Source organism: Mugil cephalus, chromosome 20, assembly GCF_022458985.1.
Source record: "Mugil cephalus isolate CIBA_MC_2020 chromosome 20, CIBA_Mcephalus_1.1, whole genome shotgun sequence".
Taxonomy (NCBI): domain Eukaryota; kingdom Metazoa; phylum Chordata; class Actinopteri; order Mugiliformes; family Mugilidae; genus Mugil; species Mugil cephalus.
Genome location: NC_061789.1, coordinates 17,986,091 through 18,005,833, shown reverse-complemented (window position 1 = coordinate 18,005,833; position 19,743 = coordinate 17,986,091). Strand labels below are relative to the sequence as shown.

General features: G+C 42.8%; 2 protein-coding genes across 3 annotated transcripts; both read right to left on the bottom strand.

The window, feature by feature from the left end:
• Nucleotides 1-2,317: 2,317 nt before the first annotated feature.
• mreg (melanoregulin) lies at nucleotides 2,318-4,999 on the bottom strand. Its single transcript, XM_047571781.1, has 6 exons — nucleotides 4,844-4,999; nucleotides 4,469-4,745; nucleotides 4,142-4,304; nucleotides 3,816-3,906; nucleotides 3,579-3,742; nucleotides 2,318-3,227 (listed from the first exon to the last, which is right to left on the bottom strand). The coding sequence occupies exons 2-6, from the start codon at nucleotides 4,549-4,551 to the stop codon at nucleotides 3,018-3,020; spliced, it is 711 nt and encodes a 236-aa protein (XP_047427737.1). The 5' UTR covers nucleotides 4,552-4,745; nucleotides 4,844-4,999; the 3' UTR covers nucleotides 2,318-3,017.
• Nucleotides 5,000-5,543: 544 nt separating this feature from the next.
• stard3 (StAR-related lipid transfer (START) domain containing 3) lies at nucleotides 5,544-15,714 on the bottom strand. 2 transcript variants are annotated; one of them, XM_047572405.1, is made up of 15 exons: nucleotides 15,552-15,714; nucleotides 13,619-13,863; nucleotides 13,448-13,525; nucleotides 13,127-13,204; nucleotides 12,970-13,023; nucleotides 12,501-12,621; nucleotides 12,311-12,418; nucleotides 12,172-12,227; nucleotides 11,952-12,044; nucleotides 11,127-11,189; nucleotides 8,463-8,558; nucleotides 8,295-8,374; nucleotides 8,054-8,158; nucleotides 7,816-7,909; nucleotides 5,544-7,260 (listed from the first exon to the last, which is right to left on the bottom strand). In XM_047572405.1, exons 2-15 carry the CDS (start codon nucleotides 13,835-13,837, stop codon nucleotides 7,117-7,119), a joined length of 1,389 nt encoding a protein of 462 aa, XP_047428361.1. In that variant the 5' UTR covers nucleotides 13,838-13,863; nucleotides 15,552-15,714; the 3' UTR covers nucleotides 5,544-7,116. The 2 variants fall into 2 exon arrangements, with proteins under 2 accessions (XP_047428361.1, XP_047428362.1); XM_047572406.1 differs by having other exon boundaries at nucleotides 13,625-13,863.
• Nucleotides 15,715-19,743: the final 4,029 nt, after the last annotated feature.

Here is a 19,743-nt window from a genome sequence, read left to right as displayed (position 1 = left end):
CCCGTTCACGACTTTTATAGATGCTCCGCTGCTATTTCTGATTCATGTTGTCACTCTACAATCAGTGTGTACTGACACCCGATGCCAAGTCCTCCGTGTCTCATTCCCGGACAGCTGGAAGCTACTCCGAGGAGGGGTTAGGGGTAATTGAGCTGAAAATCCTCTGATTCTCAAATTGTACGCCCGGTCACCTCTTTAATCACTCAGCCCCAACACTTTCCACTTCAGTGGGGATCACGGTGGAAAAATATCACGGACTATGATGGAGATTATATAATACAACAGGTTTAGTCTCAGCAAAGGAATCTTAATAAGACTGTGGTCGTGATACACATCAAACAGCAAGTGTCACTTTGCTGTTATGGAACGACAGGAATGAGGCAGCTGCTTTCCAGAAACAAAGAATAGTTAAGGCATGCATGTTTAAAAAAAGGATGGGAGTAAGATAAAAAAAACTTCTTTTTTTTAAACAACCATAATTCAGTTAAGGAAGAGTTCATACAACAGCTGGGCCTTTTGACAACATTGAAACGCCCTCATTAGGTGGCATTGCAGCATGCTGTCTGTCTCACAGTAGCAGCGAGAGCCCCCCCCCCCCGCCTCGTCCGCGGTGATTCATTACCTCAGTGACAGAGCGCCACGCAGGCCACAATCAACTCAGGTTACAGACTGAAGAAGCGAACACACAAGCACATACTCACCTCTGAGAGCTATCTGCTGGTGTGATGTTACTACCAGTCCTTGTCTCTGACTCATTCATCCACATCAGGGACCAATATCATCAGGTATCGGATATCACACTCGCAGCACGGAGCATGAACCTTCCGGTGACGATAAACATGACGAATCAATCAAATGTCCGGGATTTCCCACATGTGCTGGAGTTATGAGAACAGTATGCACCACGTTCGGCGTTTGGTGTGTGTTTCGAATCATGATCCACTCCTGGCTGACTGTATTTCTTCGCTTGGCGTCAATTATTTCCCCGGACTTGCGCTGTATATTTAAGGCCTATTATTTAGTCCTACACTACCGTCGTATTTCATTTTTCTTCCTGCAACTTCCCAGCAGGTTAACACTGCACAAAGTATTTCTCTGTGTCACTCAGAGTAGAGAAAGTGAGCAAGAGCAGCACAGGCATCCCTGAGGTCGTCCACTCTGTCATGTTGTGCCACCATGACAACCATGAATGTCATTTCAGAAACCTAGTAAGACGCTATGCGAGGTCCTCCCGTGTTGACATCATGTCTTTTTAGAACCTTGATGGGAAGCCATCAGGTTGTAAATGAAAGCAGGCGGAGTGATGCTCTCGGGTTTGTACATTTTAACATGTATTCCTCCGAGCAAAAACAGGGAAAGGACATCGGATGACTTTCACCTTCCAGAGTCACGCCATGCTAACGAAGACCGGGGCGTGCAGGGTCTGTAAAAGGTGAGCGGTGATGAGACGGGATCTGTCACAGTGATCGCCCCCACCCCCCCACACCCCCCTTCTTCGTCCTCGTCACACCGGGCTCGGCCAGGAAGAACATAGCCTTGCATAACAACACAGCCCCAGCTGCTGCAAAGTGACATTTAAATGAGCTGTCACCGAGAAAGAGACCGGGAGTGGGCTGGGGAGAGGCAGGAGAAGGGCAATCGCAGGATAAAGTCTGGGCCTGTCTGGGAGCTGTAAATATGGCAAAATATTGTGAGAGTGTATTTGATTCTTTGAGACAGAACAATGACTTTGGGAATATGGAGAAGAGCCTCCTACGCCAGGTCAGCCTGCTACGGCATTCTTGGTTAACAGTAAGACAAATCTGAGGGAAAGTTTCCATTGATTCTTGCCCACAATCTCTAGCTCGACTGTCTTCCTCTCAGCGCCCCGGTCTAGTGTTATCAGCCACTTTTGTGCGTGAGGCACCGTGCCATCAGACCGGTGCCGTGTTCAAACATGTGCCCTCACCAGAGTGTCTCTCTTATATAACAACAACAACAAGCAGCTGACCACCAAAACACCGTCACCACCATCCATCTTGCAAGCCGGCGAGCTCCCAGGGGGGGCGGTGTTCAGAGGCCAGACAGGCCGCACCGGATCAGGATCTGTGGACTTGTCTGCGGATCGGTATGAGCCAGCCGTGGGTGCACAGCCGTCGGGCCACGTGAGAGAGCGGGAGCAGACTCTTGGGTTTCGCTGCAAAAAGAAACATTCCTCCCGAGATAACTTCAGTTCCACACAGTAGATATTGTTGAAGGTTCAGACCGCTAAAAGGCAAATTCTTTTATTCTTTGTTTCACTTTCAAATCATACCAACATGTGACATACGCAGGAGGCTCAAGGCTGGAACTTTACTTCATGGCATCTTTTCACATTGTCAACAAAATGCTGGAGACATTAAAACACCGTCACATGCTTCACCTGATATTCTTCTCAGTCGCACACACATGATCGACTGAAAAGTACCGACAGTACCGACTACGTTGCATTTCCTTCTTTTTTTTTTTTTTTTTTTTTTTGCTGCTCCCCAAACAGTTTGAAGCCAAAAGCAGTATTGAAGGAGATAGAAGTGTTGATCACACACACACACACACATACATTCTGCTCAAATCTGACACCAGACTGGCTGTTTATTCAGTGCTGTTACTGATCATAAGACTGAATGAAACGAGTGCTGATGATCATAGGACAAAATATACAGAGGCTCTGCTCACCCTGGAGGTTCACAACAAATGAACAATGAGCAAACTGGAAATTTTGTAAAAAACCCTTCACTAGACAGAAAAGCACACATCCAGTCAACACATGCGTAACAATCGAGCCCTTTCAGATTTTGACAAGGGAAAACAGGAAAGACGTGCTGCTGAGGGAGAACGAGGAGAAATGGTTGAGGCTAAAACTTCCAATAAGCAGCAGCAACACTGTGTGAGGCAACAATGCTTGAAGAGTAGAGCTATGACATTCTATCACCTGAATCTCCAGGGTTGAGGACTACTGCCCCCTGCCTTGTGTTTACTGTTACTGCAGCCAGCATGTCTTAAGATCTGTCGCTCGAGTTTCCATCTTCCGTTTCGCTCTCTTCCTCGTCCCCGTCGCCTCTTCCGTTCATGGCCTCTACCCTGGCCAGCAGCAGTGGCAGGTTAATGGCGAGGCCCGGCGTCTCCTCGTCAGAATCATCCCTCGGAGGGTAGAAGCGCCTTGCCTTCGCCAAAAAATCTTCAGCTATGTCTAAGTAGATGAGACGATCCTGTGGAGAGGTGAAGAAAGAAAGGAATAGCTGGTTGAAGCTAGGGAAAGTGGCAGTGTTTTCTATTATTCCCTAACAAGTCAACCCTTGACCATTTTAAAATCATCTAAAAAGTTCCACGTTTTCTTCATTTTGTGGCTTAATACTTAATATTAGACCCAGTGGACTAAACTTTTAGCGTGGAAAGACTCAGTGGTTCATCATTCATTAGTTAGGACAGGAATACATCTTTATGGTCGAAAACGCCAGACAAATCTATCAATAGCTAAACCTAAGCCCCCTGTCACTTGAGGGAGTTGGAATCTAAAGGCAGCTGCAGCTCAAGCCGACAAGCCCCACGCCAGCTCTCACCAGGATGAACAGATATCTTTCTGGAGGTGGCTCCCTGCTGTTGAAGACGGACGTCTCAGAGTGGAGCGTATGAAGCAGGTCACGGGCTGCCGGGGCATTACGCATGCGGTCATGTGAGGCACCGGCGGACACCGTCAGCAGGGAGTCGGCCTCAGCCATGAATCCTGAAAAACAAGGCGCATAATCTCAGTATCTAGGGTGGGTCATTTGTGTGACCTCTCATCTGTCCGGCCTTACCAAGGTTTTCCAAGATCGTCTTCCATTTCTCTCTGACTTCTCGCCGGGTGTCTCTCATGGCCTCGATGTCGACACTCAGACGACGGTATCCCTAGACAAAGAAATGGACATTAGCATTGAAAGCGATTAAAGTTCTTCTGGTTTGGACATGCATCCTGCTAAGTTGGAGATGTTTGAACAAACACGACTAAAAGCAAGATCTCACTTTACATCCACACTGTTCAGTCTTTCTGTATCAATTGGTGTCCACCCTTTTCTCCTTTTCCACCTCATTTAGAAAGAACAAAACCTCAAACCTCAAAGTTCTGTCCCTCTCGCTCACATACCGTGGATCCCATGCGTGTCTTATTCCTGGCCTGCAGCAGGACATAAAGCGCCCGGTCATCATCTCTCTCAGTGTGGCTGGTGTCCCCCGGCTCACTCCACAGGTTGGTCTCCTCGTCTCGACGCTTCTGGACTTCACGGTTAAAGTACTCCAACGGATCCTGACTGCGCGGTGGACCAGCACACACAAGCAGTTAATACCTCACTTCATCAAATGCTAAACATTTTCTGATTTCTGTTCGGCTTTTTGCTACTATTCTACGCTCTGCATTGAATGATTATGTGGAATGTGGTGATCAACTTTTTCTGTGCCAATGTTTTCATCTTACGGTACTAGAGGCTGCTTTTCGTCTTCATCCTCTTCATCGACCACACAGCAGCAGCAGCAGAACTTTTTGAAGGTGGCACCCATTCTTAAGAAAAGTCAGCTGGAGTCAAATAATCCGAAGGGAAGTGTTTTTCCTGCTCTTTCAGTGGTCTTCCTTCAGGCAACAAAGACGGATCTAAAACGGACTTGGCTGGTTTGCTCTGGCTCCACAATGCAGCTGTCCTCCTTGGACGCTCTCAATAGGTTCTTCACAAAGAGGACTGTATTTCACAAACAAACTGGCAGAGCAACAAAAGACATCTGTGTTATGTGGATCCACTAGAAAGTTTAAGAAAAAGCAGTTACAAAATATAGCGAACCGATCCCCAAACTCTACCTAATTTTCAGCTGCCCATCTTCCAGGACCTCCACTTCCAGCAGAGGTTTGCCCTCCAGATCATCGGCCAGAGCCTGTCTGCGCAGAGGAGCAGTCCAGGGACTGGTGCTTCTAACCAGCCTTACATGGAGGACAATGAGAGCAGTGAGACGCTTGTGTTCGCCTAGATTTTTTTTTTTTTTTTTTTTTTTTAAAACACACTTATTCACACACCCATAGCCTCAGAAGACAGTCACAGCACAATCATGTGAGCCGCTCCACCATTTGTCCAAAGCATTGTGTTTTGCCCTGGGGACACCACATCTCCTCTAGGAGAACAGGTCAGATTGCACACTCTTTTGGGACTCATCTACCATGGCTGCATTGATTTAAGGATCATTTAATTGTATTGTATGTGGTTATGACTTTACATAAGGAATGACTTAAGATAAATAGTAATCTCCGGACAAAAAACATAAAATAAAATAAATCAGTAGCTCCACTGCCTGTAATCTTCAGTACAGACTTTCGCGATTGCTATAGCTTTTTGCTATAGCAATAGTTTTTGTGGGCTTTTTGCAGCTGTAAGTGTGTCACACGTGTAACGTCTCAAGTCACATGGCATCAGCGTTCATGACGTAAACACTGCTGTGCTTAAGGGCGAGGAAATAGATGTGTAGAAAATACGGTGACTTGGAAATTACGAGTCGCTAACACTGCATTGAGTTGATATATTTTATTAGACATAAGACACTGGTTAAGACTCAGTAAAAACTGTTGGTCAGTGATGGCTTTAAATTAACAAGTTTGGTGAAGCATTTACAGACAAAAACCATTCAAGAAAACAGTGACTTCATTTGTATATAGTACACCTCTGTAGAAGGTGTTAAGCATTGATTTAACATCAAGAAACAAATGCAGAGGAAAAGAAAAGGCAGACATGTAATGTTAGTGTGATAAAGGCACCAGATTATTGATAGCGGTATTATCAGTTGACATTCCTTCTGTACAGTAAGAAGCTAAAATCCATAATAATGTCAGACTGTGATTACAGCTTCCACAAATACACCCCTGAATATGGTCCTTTAAAAGGAGCTGAACTGAATCGAGCCGTTTCGTGCTTAAGAGCTGAAGAGCACAGGGAAGATCAACTCTCTCCATCACTTAACAGATTCAATGATGCACCGTGATATTTGTTTTGAGGTACGTCACAACACTGAGTTGAAGAGTTTGAAACAAAACTTTGTCCAGATGGTACGTTTCATGGTTAAAACAGTGTAGTGCAGGAATTAATGGCGAAAAGTTGCTCAGTGCCACATCTCATGGCCCGAGGGGAGGCCATTACTGGAGTCAGTAATAGTCACATCGACACAGTAAAAAGTTCTGATGACAAATAATGAGTTCAGCTGTTTTACCACAAGGCCACTTGAGGTTATTGGCACAATGACAGCTTTAATAAGTATACAGTATCCTAATTTATGAACTTCAACATCTTCAAGTGTCTTCGCTGACTCCAACAGTCTCCTGATCTGACCTGTGGTTTCACTGACCCCAACATGAAATCAGTATTTAAACCCCTACAGTAATACTTGATTAAATGTTGGCTGACAGATTTCTGCAATCAAAACCAGGAGGCTTTCACTGAGTGGAGCAGTGGTGTCGCCCTCTAGTGGTGACCAGACAGCAGAGTATCTTTTCACAGTGTAGAAAAGGAGAACAAACTGTGTTAAAATAGCTTTTACCCATTCAAGTGTGGTAAATATGGCCCGGAAGTGCACTGCCTGTGAGAAAACCATTTCCGATGGCGGTATGAAAAGAGATGAAAAAACATCTTAAGGAAAGCAGCAAATAAACCACGAGCTATTTGTGCATGGAGATAAGGCTCAGAGAGAGTTTTCTTCAGTCAAGCTTTTGTAATAAGCCAGTGAGACGCCAACAGTGAGAAATCACTTCCGTGTCCATCCAACTAAAGTCTACTCCAACTCAGGATCCATTGCATGGCAAGAGACAAAAAAATGCAAGATGATCTTCAAAAAAAAAAAAAAAAACATTGCTAAGGTGGAATATTGTCTTTGATAACTGCATTTCTTTCCTGTTTCATGTGTCGGAAATGTAGTAAACGTCTCACATGTCCTAGAAGTGCTATCTTTTCAGTTACGGTAGCAGATCCACTGAGCTTAGAAGCGTCACTGGGGGCGCTGCTACATCTGTTTCTGGGGTTCACTTTTTTTAAAAACCAGTAGTGACACTTCCGCCACAACCGAGCGACACCACTGCGGGCCATCCCTCCACGTCTAGGTGTGGTGGTGTTGGTGGTGGTGGTGGTGGTGGGAGCGGTGAGAGGGCCGCAGGTCGGCGATGCGTTGGCGTAAATGGGACATGAACTCAAACATGGTGGCCGCCAGGCTCTGGTGGATGAGGTAGCGCGGCAGACGGCCCTGAAGAGACACAAAAATTGAGCGTTTGTTGGGTTTCTAAACACATTTTTATTTCTGGTAACCTTTAAAACGTGTAAAAGGTGTCGGCGGCAGCACGTTTGCGCATTTTAGATCCAGCGGTTTCTGAAAGCTGAGGCGTTGCACTTTACAGCCAATACGGTGTCATTACACTTGCACCTCTCCCAAGAGGTTATTACACTCATAACTGCCAAATATTCGGGAAAGATGGGTCTTAAGTACTTTCTCACATGACATTTTCTGACCTTTTTATAGTTGAAATGATGAAATAAAAGTTCAGGGAGACATTTTGAGGCTTCAGTGTTAAAGGGTTAATCTGCATAATATGCAATAATTACATACTGAGTCACTTATAAGCTGCTGCTGTGTCTTCTATCCTGGCTCAGTTCTTCTGCACACTGTCACTATTTGCAGCTGCAAACATTTCTTCCAAGTAGAGATGATTCCAAATCTACCAGTCTTAAGAAGCACAAGACCCCCCCCCAAACATAAAAAAAATAAAATAATGTCTAGTAATTGCAGGGTGCATTTTCTCACCTTCAAGTCTGTGTTGAGGACCCAGATGAAGGTGCAGACAGACGGGTTACTGCTGGATTTGAGGACCACAAATCCTCCTGGACCATTTTCTCCCCTGACAGCAATAAAAAGTAAAAAAAAAAAAAAAAAAGAAAGAAGACAGAAAGTTAAACTAACACTAGTGCCCTTTACCAGATCGATATGATGTTCTAATTTAGTGGTCCAGTGACAAGGAGCCCGGCTAGAGACATGGTCTGACCTGACGTAGCGACCGCATGGAGGTTTGGCGTCATGGTTGGTTGCCATGCCAGCAGACATGTAACAGTCTCGTTTGCGCTCCACCCGCCGGACATTGACAAAGTCCCTAAAGTAAGGAGAATCAATCGGGCAATCAATATACTTTATTTCAGACTTAAAGTCCTAATAAGATAAAAAGACAAGACAGGAAGACGACAATGAGAAAATGTCACATATTAAAGCCGGCTGATGTGCTGATGTACCTCGCTGACACCACCCCCCCGGCTGCACCAGAAGAGACATCATATGATACCATGGTGTTGTCGTCAACCCTCTGAAGGATCTGTGGAGGAGGCACCAAACAATATCAGCTTTTGGCGGCGCCCAAACAAACACTGAGAGATGACAGACAGGGGAGAAAGACTGGTCACCTGGCAGACAGAAACTGTTTTGTTCCACTGAACCATCTTCTCCGGTTGAAGGATCACTTCCTGATAAACGAGCTCAGCGGGACACTGCATCAAGGCCTGAACAAGACAAAAACAAGGCCATAAACAAATCCGTCCAGCGAAGTATTGTGAAACACAGCTCATCTCCAATTGCGCGTCCTCCTGATCCATTTTCCATGCTACGTGATATGTGAGCTCTTTCTCTGTGCCGTCGCCTTTAGCAAGTGGTCAGCTCTGGAGAATTTAAACGTTTAATTTGAACATGTAATGACCATTTCAAAGCCAGTTCTCAAGTGTAAGTTTATGACTACTGTCTTCTTAAAACCCCCCATCCCCGCCCCCTTGCCCCCCCGCCATGGGAGATAGATTTCCACATCTTAACAAAGGGGTTATTGTTTCCCAGAAAATAGTTTTCATGCATCATCTCGGGAAAAATAATTTGCAAACAGATGGTTCTAGTTAACACGACGAGCTTGTACAATTTTGGGATTTGTGGTTCAGTGCATCACTCTTATTACAAAGGCTGGAACCAAATCTATGCAGAAGCAAAGCAAAGCTGTATTGAAATACATTCACCAACAATCAACTTAAAAGGTCATGGCAAGACTTTAACTATAATGTAGCTGTAGCTAGTTTAAATGAAAACTACCCATCTGCAAAGACATGTTTTCTATGGTTTGCATTTGCACCACTAATAAGGAATGCTGAAGTACCACAATGGCTTGCAACACCTTTTAGTTCTGTGCAACAACATCTCTTTGTTTTGTTTCGGTTTTGATGCTGACATTAAAGCTGTTGTTTGCAATTCTGCAACAGATCCATGCAGGGCCTACCCGGTTGTGTGCATTCATACTGCAGTGGCATGTTGGCACTGATCTGTAATTACGAGCTAAAACTTATCCACTACTCAGCAGCTAGTCTGCTGTGCTGCACATGTTGGAGTTGGAGCTCAAATAATGTTAACAACTGTTACTTAATACTGAAATCAATGTAAAAAAAAAAAAGAAAAGAAAATAAAGACAAGTTGTCTGATGTGTGTAGGAGGCAGAACTTTTTAGAAATGATATCGCATTTCTTCAAAATGCTATTTGCCAGAAGCCGGCCTGACTTTCCCTGCACACAAATAGAAAAGTTTGGGGAAGTTTGAAAGTTGATTTCAGGAAGCTCCGTTGGGAAATGATTGTGTTCAGACAAAGACCCGCCAGGCCAATTATATCATTAGAGCAAGATTTATGCAGTGACAGACAGACGACTAACAGCAGCAATGTCCTACACGCCATCTGAGAGCCGTGGAGTTGAATTTGCTTTGAACACAATAGCTCTGAGTGGCTGTGGGACTATCCAGTTGTGTTCAGAGGTACACGTTTTACTCTGTATTGTTTGAAAAACTTCAAATGGTGTGTTATCACACTCATATTCTGATAAGATTTGAATCTGCACACTTCTAAGATCTAGACTGCCATCAGTCATGTAGTGCAGACACACAAAAAAGGCTTTCTGCATTGTGCATGGTGCTATGAAGAAGTTCCTGCTATCTGAAAGAAAGGACCCCAAACATATCTGCCTCTGATGCTAACCATACTGTTTATTTTCTATATTTTAAGATGTAACAAAACACACGTTCATTGGGTACGCTGGTGAAAACGAATGGAGTATTCAGTCCTGTACTAATGTCAGTTTATGTTGAAACGGCTTCAGACAGGTGAGAAATCAACAGATAACCATTTGAGGATGTGGTGTGTGGTGTTGTTAAACATAGATTTTTTGTGTTACTTAGCCTAGCTCACTAACAAAACTAGAGTGGCCGAAAAAAATACAGTTCAATAGGACCACAAGCAACAGCCTAGAAAATGAAAAGACCTGCTGAATACCACTTTCATGAAGCTAATATTTACTGAAGGACTCTTAGTCTAGAATGTAGTCATTTTCACCAGTGTAGCTAATGAATTACTAAACATAATATTTTTAAACATATGTTTTTGCTATAATTTGATATTATCTATAATAAATGTCACAATAAGTAGGTTTATTTTATGTGTAATTTTAATTCTGTTATCTTCTAAAAATCCTTTAAGTCAAACTAATTAATAACTTATTATGCGTGGAAAACATACATCCGACGCCCTTTTGGTTGTTTATCATTCACAGCTGTAAATCCACAAGATACAGTAATAAACCGTTTGAAACTGCCTTCTGTTACAGAGCATCCTGTTAACAACACACTTCCTCTGTGGGAAATTACACATGCAAGATGACTTTCTTCCACCTCAACCATTCTAAAAGGACCGGGGCCTCTCTGGCGCCATCGTGACAGCACCAGAAAGTCTGTGATTTCATTTAACGTCCAATTACTTTGGATTATTTCAACGCTACATCTCCTGGTGTTGTCTGAATGTGTGCAGGCCCATCAGCTGTAGGCATACTTGACTGGGTTATAACTGAGTGTTAAAATAATTAGGGAAGTTGACTGCTGCGGTGCCTGATGTGTCCTTCAATGTAACAGCTATAATAATAGTGTACAGGGGAAAATATATATAAAATACCACAGAGACGGAGCAGCTTTGCTACAATATGAATCTGAGCGTCATTGTAGTGAGTCACTGGTGACACGCAGTTTCTCTATGAATACACACAGCACTGTTGTACCTTAAGAATGAAAGTTTTTCCATGGAAAGGAATTTCCAGAGTGTAGACAGAGTCCCCCATGTCCTGTCATGAGACAAAACAGTATTGTTATTTAAACAGTTCCCGTTTAGTTTCAGCCAAAACCATCCTCACCACGTCATTAAATTAGAATAATAAAGAACTTCTCCAGCAAAGAAATATAGATTGCATAGAATTTCAGAATCAAAGAAATAAAGTGAAAGCATCCCTGCAGATGAAATGTGGTACGGCAAGTTTTGCGTTTCAGTTTGCAGCTGGTTTCAAACATACCTGTTTGACGACCTTTTGACAAATATCTTTATTAACCTCCTTTCTCGTAAGACGAGCTGGATTAAACTGGATCTCTAAGTATTTCTGAGGACTGCATCTGACAGCACATTCATCTGCATTAGATATATAGTAAGCTGCTAAAGAATGATCCTACGTGTGCTCTCTGCTGGGTAAAGCTTTTGGCATTTAAACAGCATTTTTTTTTTATTGTTCATCTCATGACAAAACATAAATACAACACTGAGAGTCAAACTCCAGCGTTCCCTGTGGCTGGCTGAAAAAGACACGCAACAGTTGGGTTTTGGTTGCATGGACTATAAAAGAAGTCTTTGACCATGCTGTAAAACTTAAAAAGATGAAGCAACACATGCTGTTACATGTCCCAGTGTAGAAACTGCTACTGTTTAAAACTAAAGAGTGTGCAGTGTGTGCTGAACACAAACAAAGCGTGGCAGAGGTAAATCATTGGACCGTTTAAAGACATGATCTTTTAGTCAGCCAGTGCTCCCTTAGAGTAGCGCATCAAAATGAACTTACATTATGTTTTTCAAACTTCCAGTTCTCCTCCTGTGCTAGGATCTGCTCTACCACAGACATGGCCTCTCGACCCTGTCTGACAAACTCCTTCTCCTGAAATGAGTAAAGGAAACAAACATCAGGAATACAGCGGGGAGTTTCCAAAGGGAGAGCAGCTGGCAGAGCCAGTTATAAAATGAGATAATACTTTATTGATCCCCATTGAGGAAATTACACAGACCTGAGCAGTGACAGCTTTGCGCCCAAGCCCCTCCTCATCCAGATCCTCCTCAGAGCCTGCAGACACAGGTTCAGGGTCAAAAGTCAATTAGCGGCTGCTACACACCAACGCAGGCTTATTATGAGCACAGAAAAATCACCTGAATCAGCCACAGATTCGGGGGGAGAGTAGAACTGTCCGTCTGAAACGGCGCGGGGGTGGATCATGGGGGCTCGTTCACAGGCTGCGTTCACCGCTGCTAGGTACGCTGACGCCAAGAGAGAAAAGCGGTTAACGGGGAGGTTTTTTCAAGGGGCCTGAATGAAGTGGTCGGGCCATTTATGACTCACCTCTCTCGTCGTCGGCCTCCTGAATGAGGACCTTGAAGTCGAGGAACCATGTCTCCAACCACGCCAACACAAACGAGCTGATGGGTAAAACATAGCCAAAGGCATTCTGGGCCAGGAGTTCCTAAGAGACAGAAACGGGGTCAGTCATCCCGAGACAGAATTACAACAACTACTGCAACTTCCAAAGCAGAATTGGCAATTTACTTATCGTTGAATACAAAGAAAAAGTTTATTGTGTATATTATATTTGATGTGAAGGACACTAAAGATAAGAACATGCGTTTAATTCTGTGCTGCACAACCAAAGTAAAACCATAAAAGCTCTTATCAGATGGTCGTTTAAACAGGCTGAAGATCACCAGTTTAAATGCAGAAGTGAAAAAGATGAAGCGGTTCCAGCTGATGTGCTTGCACCGCACACATGCACTAAGTGTGGAAGTGTCAAATTAACAGACGTATGGACGCTCACATTAGCCAGGATGACCTTCACGACGAGGAAGACGCTGGTCACCAGGGTGGTAACCTGGTGAGCAAAGAAGATCGGAATTATAACCAACAACAAAAACATGAGGCTTTTATTTTGTCTTTTTTTTATTTTTTTATTAACTGTGATCCAGCTGACTCACCGCGATCACCCACCAATGCTTCAACCGAAAAGCAGCGTAACCCAATTGTAGAAACAGGAAACGAAACAGGGCAAGAAGCTGAGGCAAGGATGGGAAAACAAGAATAACCAAAAGCATTTAATGATATCACATGTTGACTTAGCAAATATTGTCTCCTGCACGTCAGTAAATTGAAATGCGTGACTAACAGTGGGAAGATTCAGATTATATAAACGAGAACTTTTGAAACAACTTATCATGATCTGAACCTTTAAGACACGATCAGGATTAAAAACTTGAAACTAAACACAAACACACACAGATCTGGAGTGACCCACTTACAACAATGTCAAAGAAGGAAGATCTGAAGGCATAGTGGACGACCTCCTTTTCTAGGCTCTCCCAGATTGTGCTGGAGATCTGCATGACAACAGAGCAAACAGTCTTAACCACACGTGGCATGAACGACAAAAAACATTAAAAGTCTAAGATGAAAAACGCCTCTGGACGAACCCTCACATTCAGCTCAATAATCCAGAGAAGGGCCACAAAGAGGAGGTCGAACGTCACGAAGAGACAGAAGGTGCGGCGGACGTCCGAGATGACCTTACGCTCTGCCGGAGGCACCAGCATGTATGGCGAAGGGATGGACAGCGACGTAGAGTAGGAAGCGTTCAGGGAGGAGATGGCATGGAGGCTGCCCCCGAGCTCCCCGTAATCTCCACCCGACATTCCCGCTGTGAGACAGGAAACTCCCCCTGCAAGTTCAGAGGTGTTTAGTTGGAGATGCAGGCAATTATGTTGATTCCTCAAGGAGTATAGATAGACAGATAGCAGGAAGTCAGTCGCGATAACTTGTTAGTAATAGTAAAGAGACGGCTGAAAAAAGGAATTTTGTCAGAAGTCTGTTCACAAGAATCTATAATGGACTTTCACTGACGCTGCCCTGCACCTTGTGTGTGTGACTGCCAAGTTGGAAATAGATAACAGCAGAGGTTTACGTTCCAAGAGTCAGCTTCCATAACCGATAACTTGATAACCGATAACCGACCCCCAGGCCCAGGCCCAGCTCCAGCTCCAGCTCCAGGGTGGGGCCCTAGTCCAGGCCAGGTACACAGACTCTTATTGGCTTTCTGCATTTAGGGTCTTTTGAACCATTCTTTGTCTGACCCTTCGTCTAGGACCAGTCTGCCTTGGAAGACCCTACCACAGGCAACAGGATAGCCCCTAGGGTCATTAGGACACTCAAACTCCTCCACCACAGTGAGGAGACGATCCAAGGAGGTGGCCAGGCTCAGCCTTAGAGATAGGGTAAGGAGCTCAGACACACAGGAGGAGCTCAGAGTGTTTTGGGCATGTCCCACCGGAAAGAGGCCTCAGGGTGGGCAAAGGACTATGGGATTATATCCGTCGCCTTGGCCTGGGAGCGCATGGGGACTCCTCTGGAGGAGCTGGTGGAAGTGGCTGGGGAGGTTCCCTGTGTGGATTCCCTGCTGACCCACATAAGCAGAAGAAAACGGAGGTTAACCATCCTCCACCAGCCTCTGCACAGCATGGAGTCTCATGATTTCCCATGCTTCGCTGTGGTTTTGATAAACAGCTTATGGCACATATTTTAAGACAGAATCCTTAACCTTTTAGTTTGTAATTTGAGCTTAATACGTTTTCTTTTTTCTTTTTGTGCTATCAGGTGTATGAGAGCTGGCTGAATATAACTGATTGCACACTCATATTTCCAGACTCACCAAGACATAAAATATGCCTCTTGAATGGCACATTTCACGACTGGTATTAGTGGATGCTCGCATCTGATATAGTCAGATTCTGGCAGCATAAGTGGCTCAAACAGGAAGATAGTGTTCTGTTTTGTTTTTCTATATTTGACTGCTAGACCTTGTTAGCCCAGTGAATCACAGTCAGCCGGTGCTGAGTGAGTTTCGATCATCTCTTGAAATACTCGTAGACAATGAACATGTGTTAAGAACAACAGATCTTACCGAGAAATTAAACTGATCATTCAAAAACAAGAATGTGGTTGAGTTTCGTTTACGACATCGCCTCACTTTAGCTAAAAACAAACAACCGAGTCTGTTAGCAAGCTGTCTGTTTAACGCTGTCAACCACGACTGAAAACAAGTCACACAGAAAGCAACAACCAGGAATGTCTGTTACGACTCTAATAAACAAACAACACAAACACGTAAGATCATCATGGTTAATAATGGTTAGAAACTGTATCGTTAGCTCGACCGGTTAGCTACCATTCGCTAACTTACCCTGGTTTCTGAACAAGTTTCTCGCTAACTGTCACACCGCGACGAAACATACAGATGAAACACCCACAATCGTGTTTCAAATACTGAAACACGGAAATGCTGCTAACCTAAATACCCGTTTTAATATTTGAATAATATATATATATTTAAAATTAAAATATTCAACTCACTTGAATTACCGCAACATCATCGCCTACTAGCAAGTCTTCCGGGCTGACCTTTCAAAGAAGAAGCGTAGTGGCAAGATGATTCCCTGCTTCCTTACAATACGCGCACGGTCACATGACCAGCTCTTCAACGCAGGGACGGTTTTATTTTGAAGGTCTGTGTCGGATGTGTCAGTATGTTTCTAATGTACAGAGCGTTTAGTGCAGAGCAAGCTGGAGGGAAACATATGTTCATATGCATATGTTCGATGCACCTGAACATAAGTATAGATGAAAGTCTGAATTTCAGTCAAAAATCGCAATGCTTTCCGATGAACTGGGGTCACGCCGTCAGTCAGTGAACAGCAGCACGGAGAGAGAAATCTGACAGTGTGGGCGGTCCCATCCTGACCTCAACACTACTCAGAATTAAGCTTTTATTTTGATGCTTCCGCTGAGCGGCAGCGTCGATTAGCATATTTGCTAAATATTTAGTTTCACCTAGCGTTACATTTAACATTTAGGTTTAGATTTAACATTTACATTTAACGTTTACGATTTTAAATTGAAAATTTAAGTAACCAGTCATTTTTTTGTTTTTTAATATCCTTTTCTAAAGGGAAAATCCAATGACCAAAGCAAACACAGACATCATCTCACATCATCAATCATGGCAATCATTTTCTTCCCGAATGTCCTGTCCTGCACCTTCCTTCTTCACCCTCTACACCTCTGACTTCCGCTACAACTCTGGTACCAGCCACCTCGACAACCAGCAACCAGAAGCACCTACAACTGACCAATGTTGGGCAATCCCTCTCACAATCCACACAACGAGCCGTGGCTGATGGACACTTCATTCAGCCAAGGATCATCCCATCTGGTGCAGAATTGAACGCTTCAGATGCTCCTTTGTCTCCTTTGCTGCTGTAGCATTTGAATTTCCCCAGTGGGGATCAATAAAGTATTATCTTATCTTATCTTATCTTATCTTATCTTATCTTATCTTATCTTGTCTTGTCTTGTCTTGTCTTATCTATCTTATCTTAAATGCTCTGTACTTCAAATGTTATTAAAATAGTCAGACTAACACAGGTTTAATTAATATTTTTTGCTAATAACTATGGTGGTACCACTATAAAGATTGACTAGAACAGCTCCTCAGAAGTGAAGTCAGAGTAAGTAGAGCTCCCCCTGGTGACTGGCAACAATATAGGCTCCTGAAATAAGGGTCACATAATGTTGATGCATGTGCAACTTTTTGTATACGTTTTGTTTAAGTTAGTTATCTGACGCTGTTGACAAAATATAGATATTAAACTGTCACACACAGGTATTCTCTCTTATCCTCTTCACCAAGTAAGAAGAAGGTCCCACATAGGGCATGAACCTACAGCTCCTTTGTTGTGATTAGTTGAATTCCATTGACCTGTTTGGTTGTCTCCATTCTAGGACAGGATTTACTGTATAAAAGTGAATGCAACATCGCTATCATCAGTCGATACTGTACTTGCTGTAGTGCATGTATCAGCTCCTTGCTGCAAGTAAAACTTTCAAACGAGACTCCAGTGAAAAGAATTTCCAAGAACAACTTGGTCCTTCGAGCCAGAAGCCAACAGCCTTTCCTCCGTCCAGGTTTTGGGAACTGACACGCGCACGGGGAAGTCTAGGACTCCTACAGAAAGACCTCCAACTGAATTGTTGTGTAAAGAGGCCGGTACCTACTGGGAGGAGGAAGGGTGACGTGATCCTAAAGAGAACGCAGCGGACTCACTGGACTCTTGGGTAGGACAATTTAAATATTAAGAAAAAAAGAAAAGAAAAACAAGGAAATAATAAGAGTGTTGAAATACACAGAAGCCTGATGAGATGTACAGAAACCTGTTGAAATATACAGAAGCCTGTCTGGACTTAGTGTACAATACACTTAAGCAAGTAGTCTGTTGGGAAATACAGATGAATAAAGACAGAAGCCTAGTCCTAGTGTCAGCAACACTAGTAAAATGAGAATTGGATGACAGTCTATAATCGGTGGGAGAAGACTACAGGAATAAATTACTCCGTCGAGACGATTAAAAAGGAAAAGGCCTAAGAATAAAAATAAATAAAAAAGTAGAAAAACAACAAAATCAACAAAAACATGTAAAAGGAACAAAAATAGATTAAATGGAGAAGTCAGAGGAGAGGTTAGTTTGCTTGGTTGCCATGTCTCAACACGAGGGATGTGTTAATACATATGAATTCTTAAACTACTCTAAGATGCTGTCTGAGATGACAGCTGCTAAAGGAAATAATATGAGACATAAGATATGTCATATATTGAATATGCATATTACTCCAGTATTGTCAGGTATTGTCATAATTTGACATTATGTATGGAAGACCATACCAAATCTCTCAGCTAAAACCATTCAGGAGGCAAACATTACCAAACATTAGCTGGGACAGGTGCTAACAATGATGTCAATAAGAGCAATTTTTCAAAAAACAAAACAAATGGCAATATTCACCCACAGAGAAATGGCAATAACAGAGAATAAAATGGAATGAAAGTTAAAATATGCCACAGTGCTCAGCACAGCATTGGAAAAATCGATTTCCGTTCCCCCAGTGAACAAAAACAGGAGAAGTTATGGGAACAGAAGATTAAAAGGAAGAACTGGAGGTCAACTGATTTCACCCTATTAGCCTATGGGAGGTAGGCTAAATGTCAATGTCTCTCTTTGACATTTGTTAAGATTTTACATATGAAAAATAAAGTCATACCATCATTAATGTGTACCTTGATCTCAAAAACCTCCAACACCACTTTAGAAATGAATTAAGTTTGAATTTAACCAAGCCTTGTGCTAGCCTTATGCTAGCTAGTTATCTAGACTAAAGGCTTAGAAAAACAACAGCTACTTTGTTAAGATGTTATATAAATTAATATGCTAATGTCATAATACTGAATACAGTAAGACTAATTTAATTTTCACTATTTCTGAGTATTTATCATTTTTATAAGTTTGTAATTTTAAACTTTTAACGGCGATAGATGAACACGGACACTGAGGAGGCCTAAGATAAACAGTTCCGTGACTGATTAGGCGACTGGGCTACAAAGCATTTTACAGGCTCATTTAAGACATTTAAAGTAAGTAAATGCTGGGATATTTAAATGAGGGCCTTTTACATATTGGCAGACTTCGCAATAATGTTTAGAGGCCCGTTAATAATGAAAACAAGCGATTTATTACAACATAGCACATTCACCCCATAGGGTTACACTGTATAATCTTCCCTCCCATGTATCTAACATGGCGCCCATGATTTGAGTTGGCCCCACTCTCTCTAATACACAGCTCCACATTAAATTATCCTTGCCTGCCCCCATCTGGCTAAACGGTGTAATGGCAAATATGTACAGGTGGGTAAACGATTTGTCTTAATGGAATCCTCCATGATAAAAAAAGACTTGTTCTACTTCTTTCACCATTCACCAGAATGTGTGTTTCTGACCAGGAAGGCCAAAGAATTGAATTCAATTCAATTTGTCTCAAGACGTTTTACAAAAAACAGTCTGAAACCTCCAGAGTGTGCCTGAGGGCAATGGTGGCAAGAAAAAACTCCCTTTTAACAGGAAGAAACCTTGAACAGTACCCAGCTCATATGGAGGGACCCGTCGAGAAGAGGGCAGAAAAATAACATTAATTAATCCAATCTTATTGCTCAGTCTGTTCTTGGGCCTGCACGCTGTGCAACCTTTTTTTTTTTCGACTGAAAACTCAAAGGGAAAAAGTGCTTATTTATTTATTTATTTTTTTATGAAAGACTTGAGCCATACTTTTTGAATTAATTTACTGTTGTAGCATGTCATTACCTTGACCTTGTCTTACCTTGGGTTTCACTTGATTTCAGGTATTTGTATCAGTCTTCCCGCATTGACACACAGGATTCATGATCACATCGAAGCTCTGGTACGAAGACAAGGAAAGTAAATTGATTATTATGATTAGATCTCGGAGCAATCATTGTCCATTGTCCAATACCTCTATCAATGCTTCACATCATCAACATGTCTAAAAATCTGTGTAGTTGTGCTTTACTCACCTCCATTCAACTAAATCCTTCATTCTTAGTAGCTGGTCCTAAAGTCTTCAATCAGTGTCCTCTCTAGGATCAGCTAGTCAGAAATAAAGCCTTTAAAAGACAAACTATTTCATGACCTACTTTC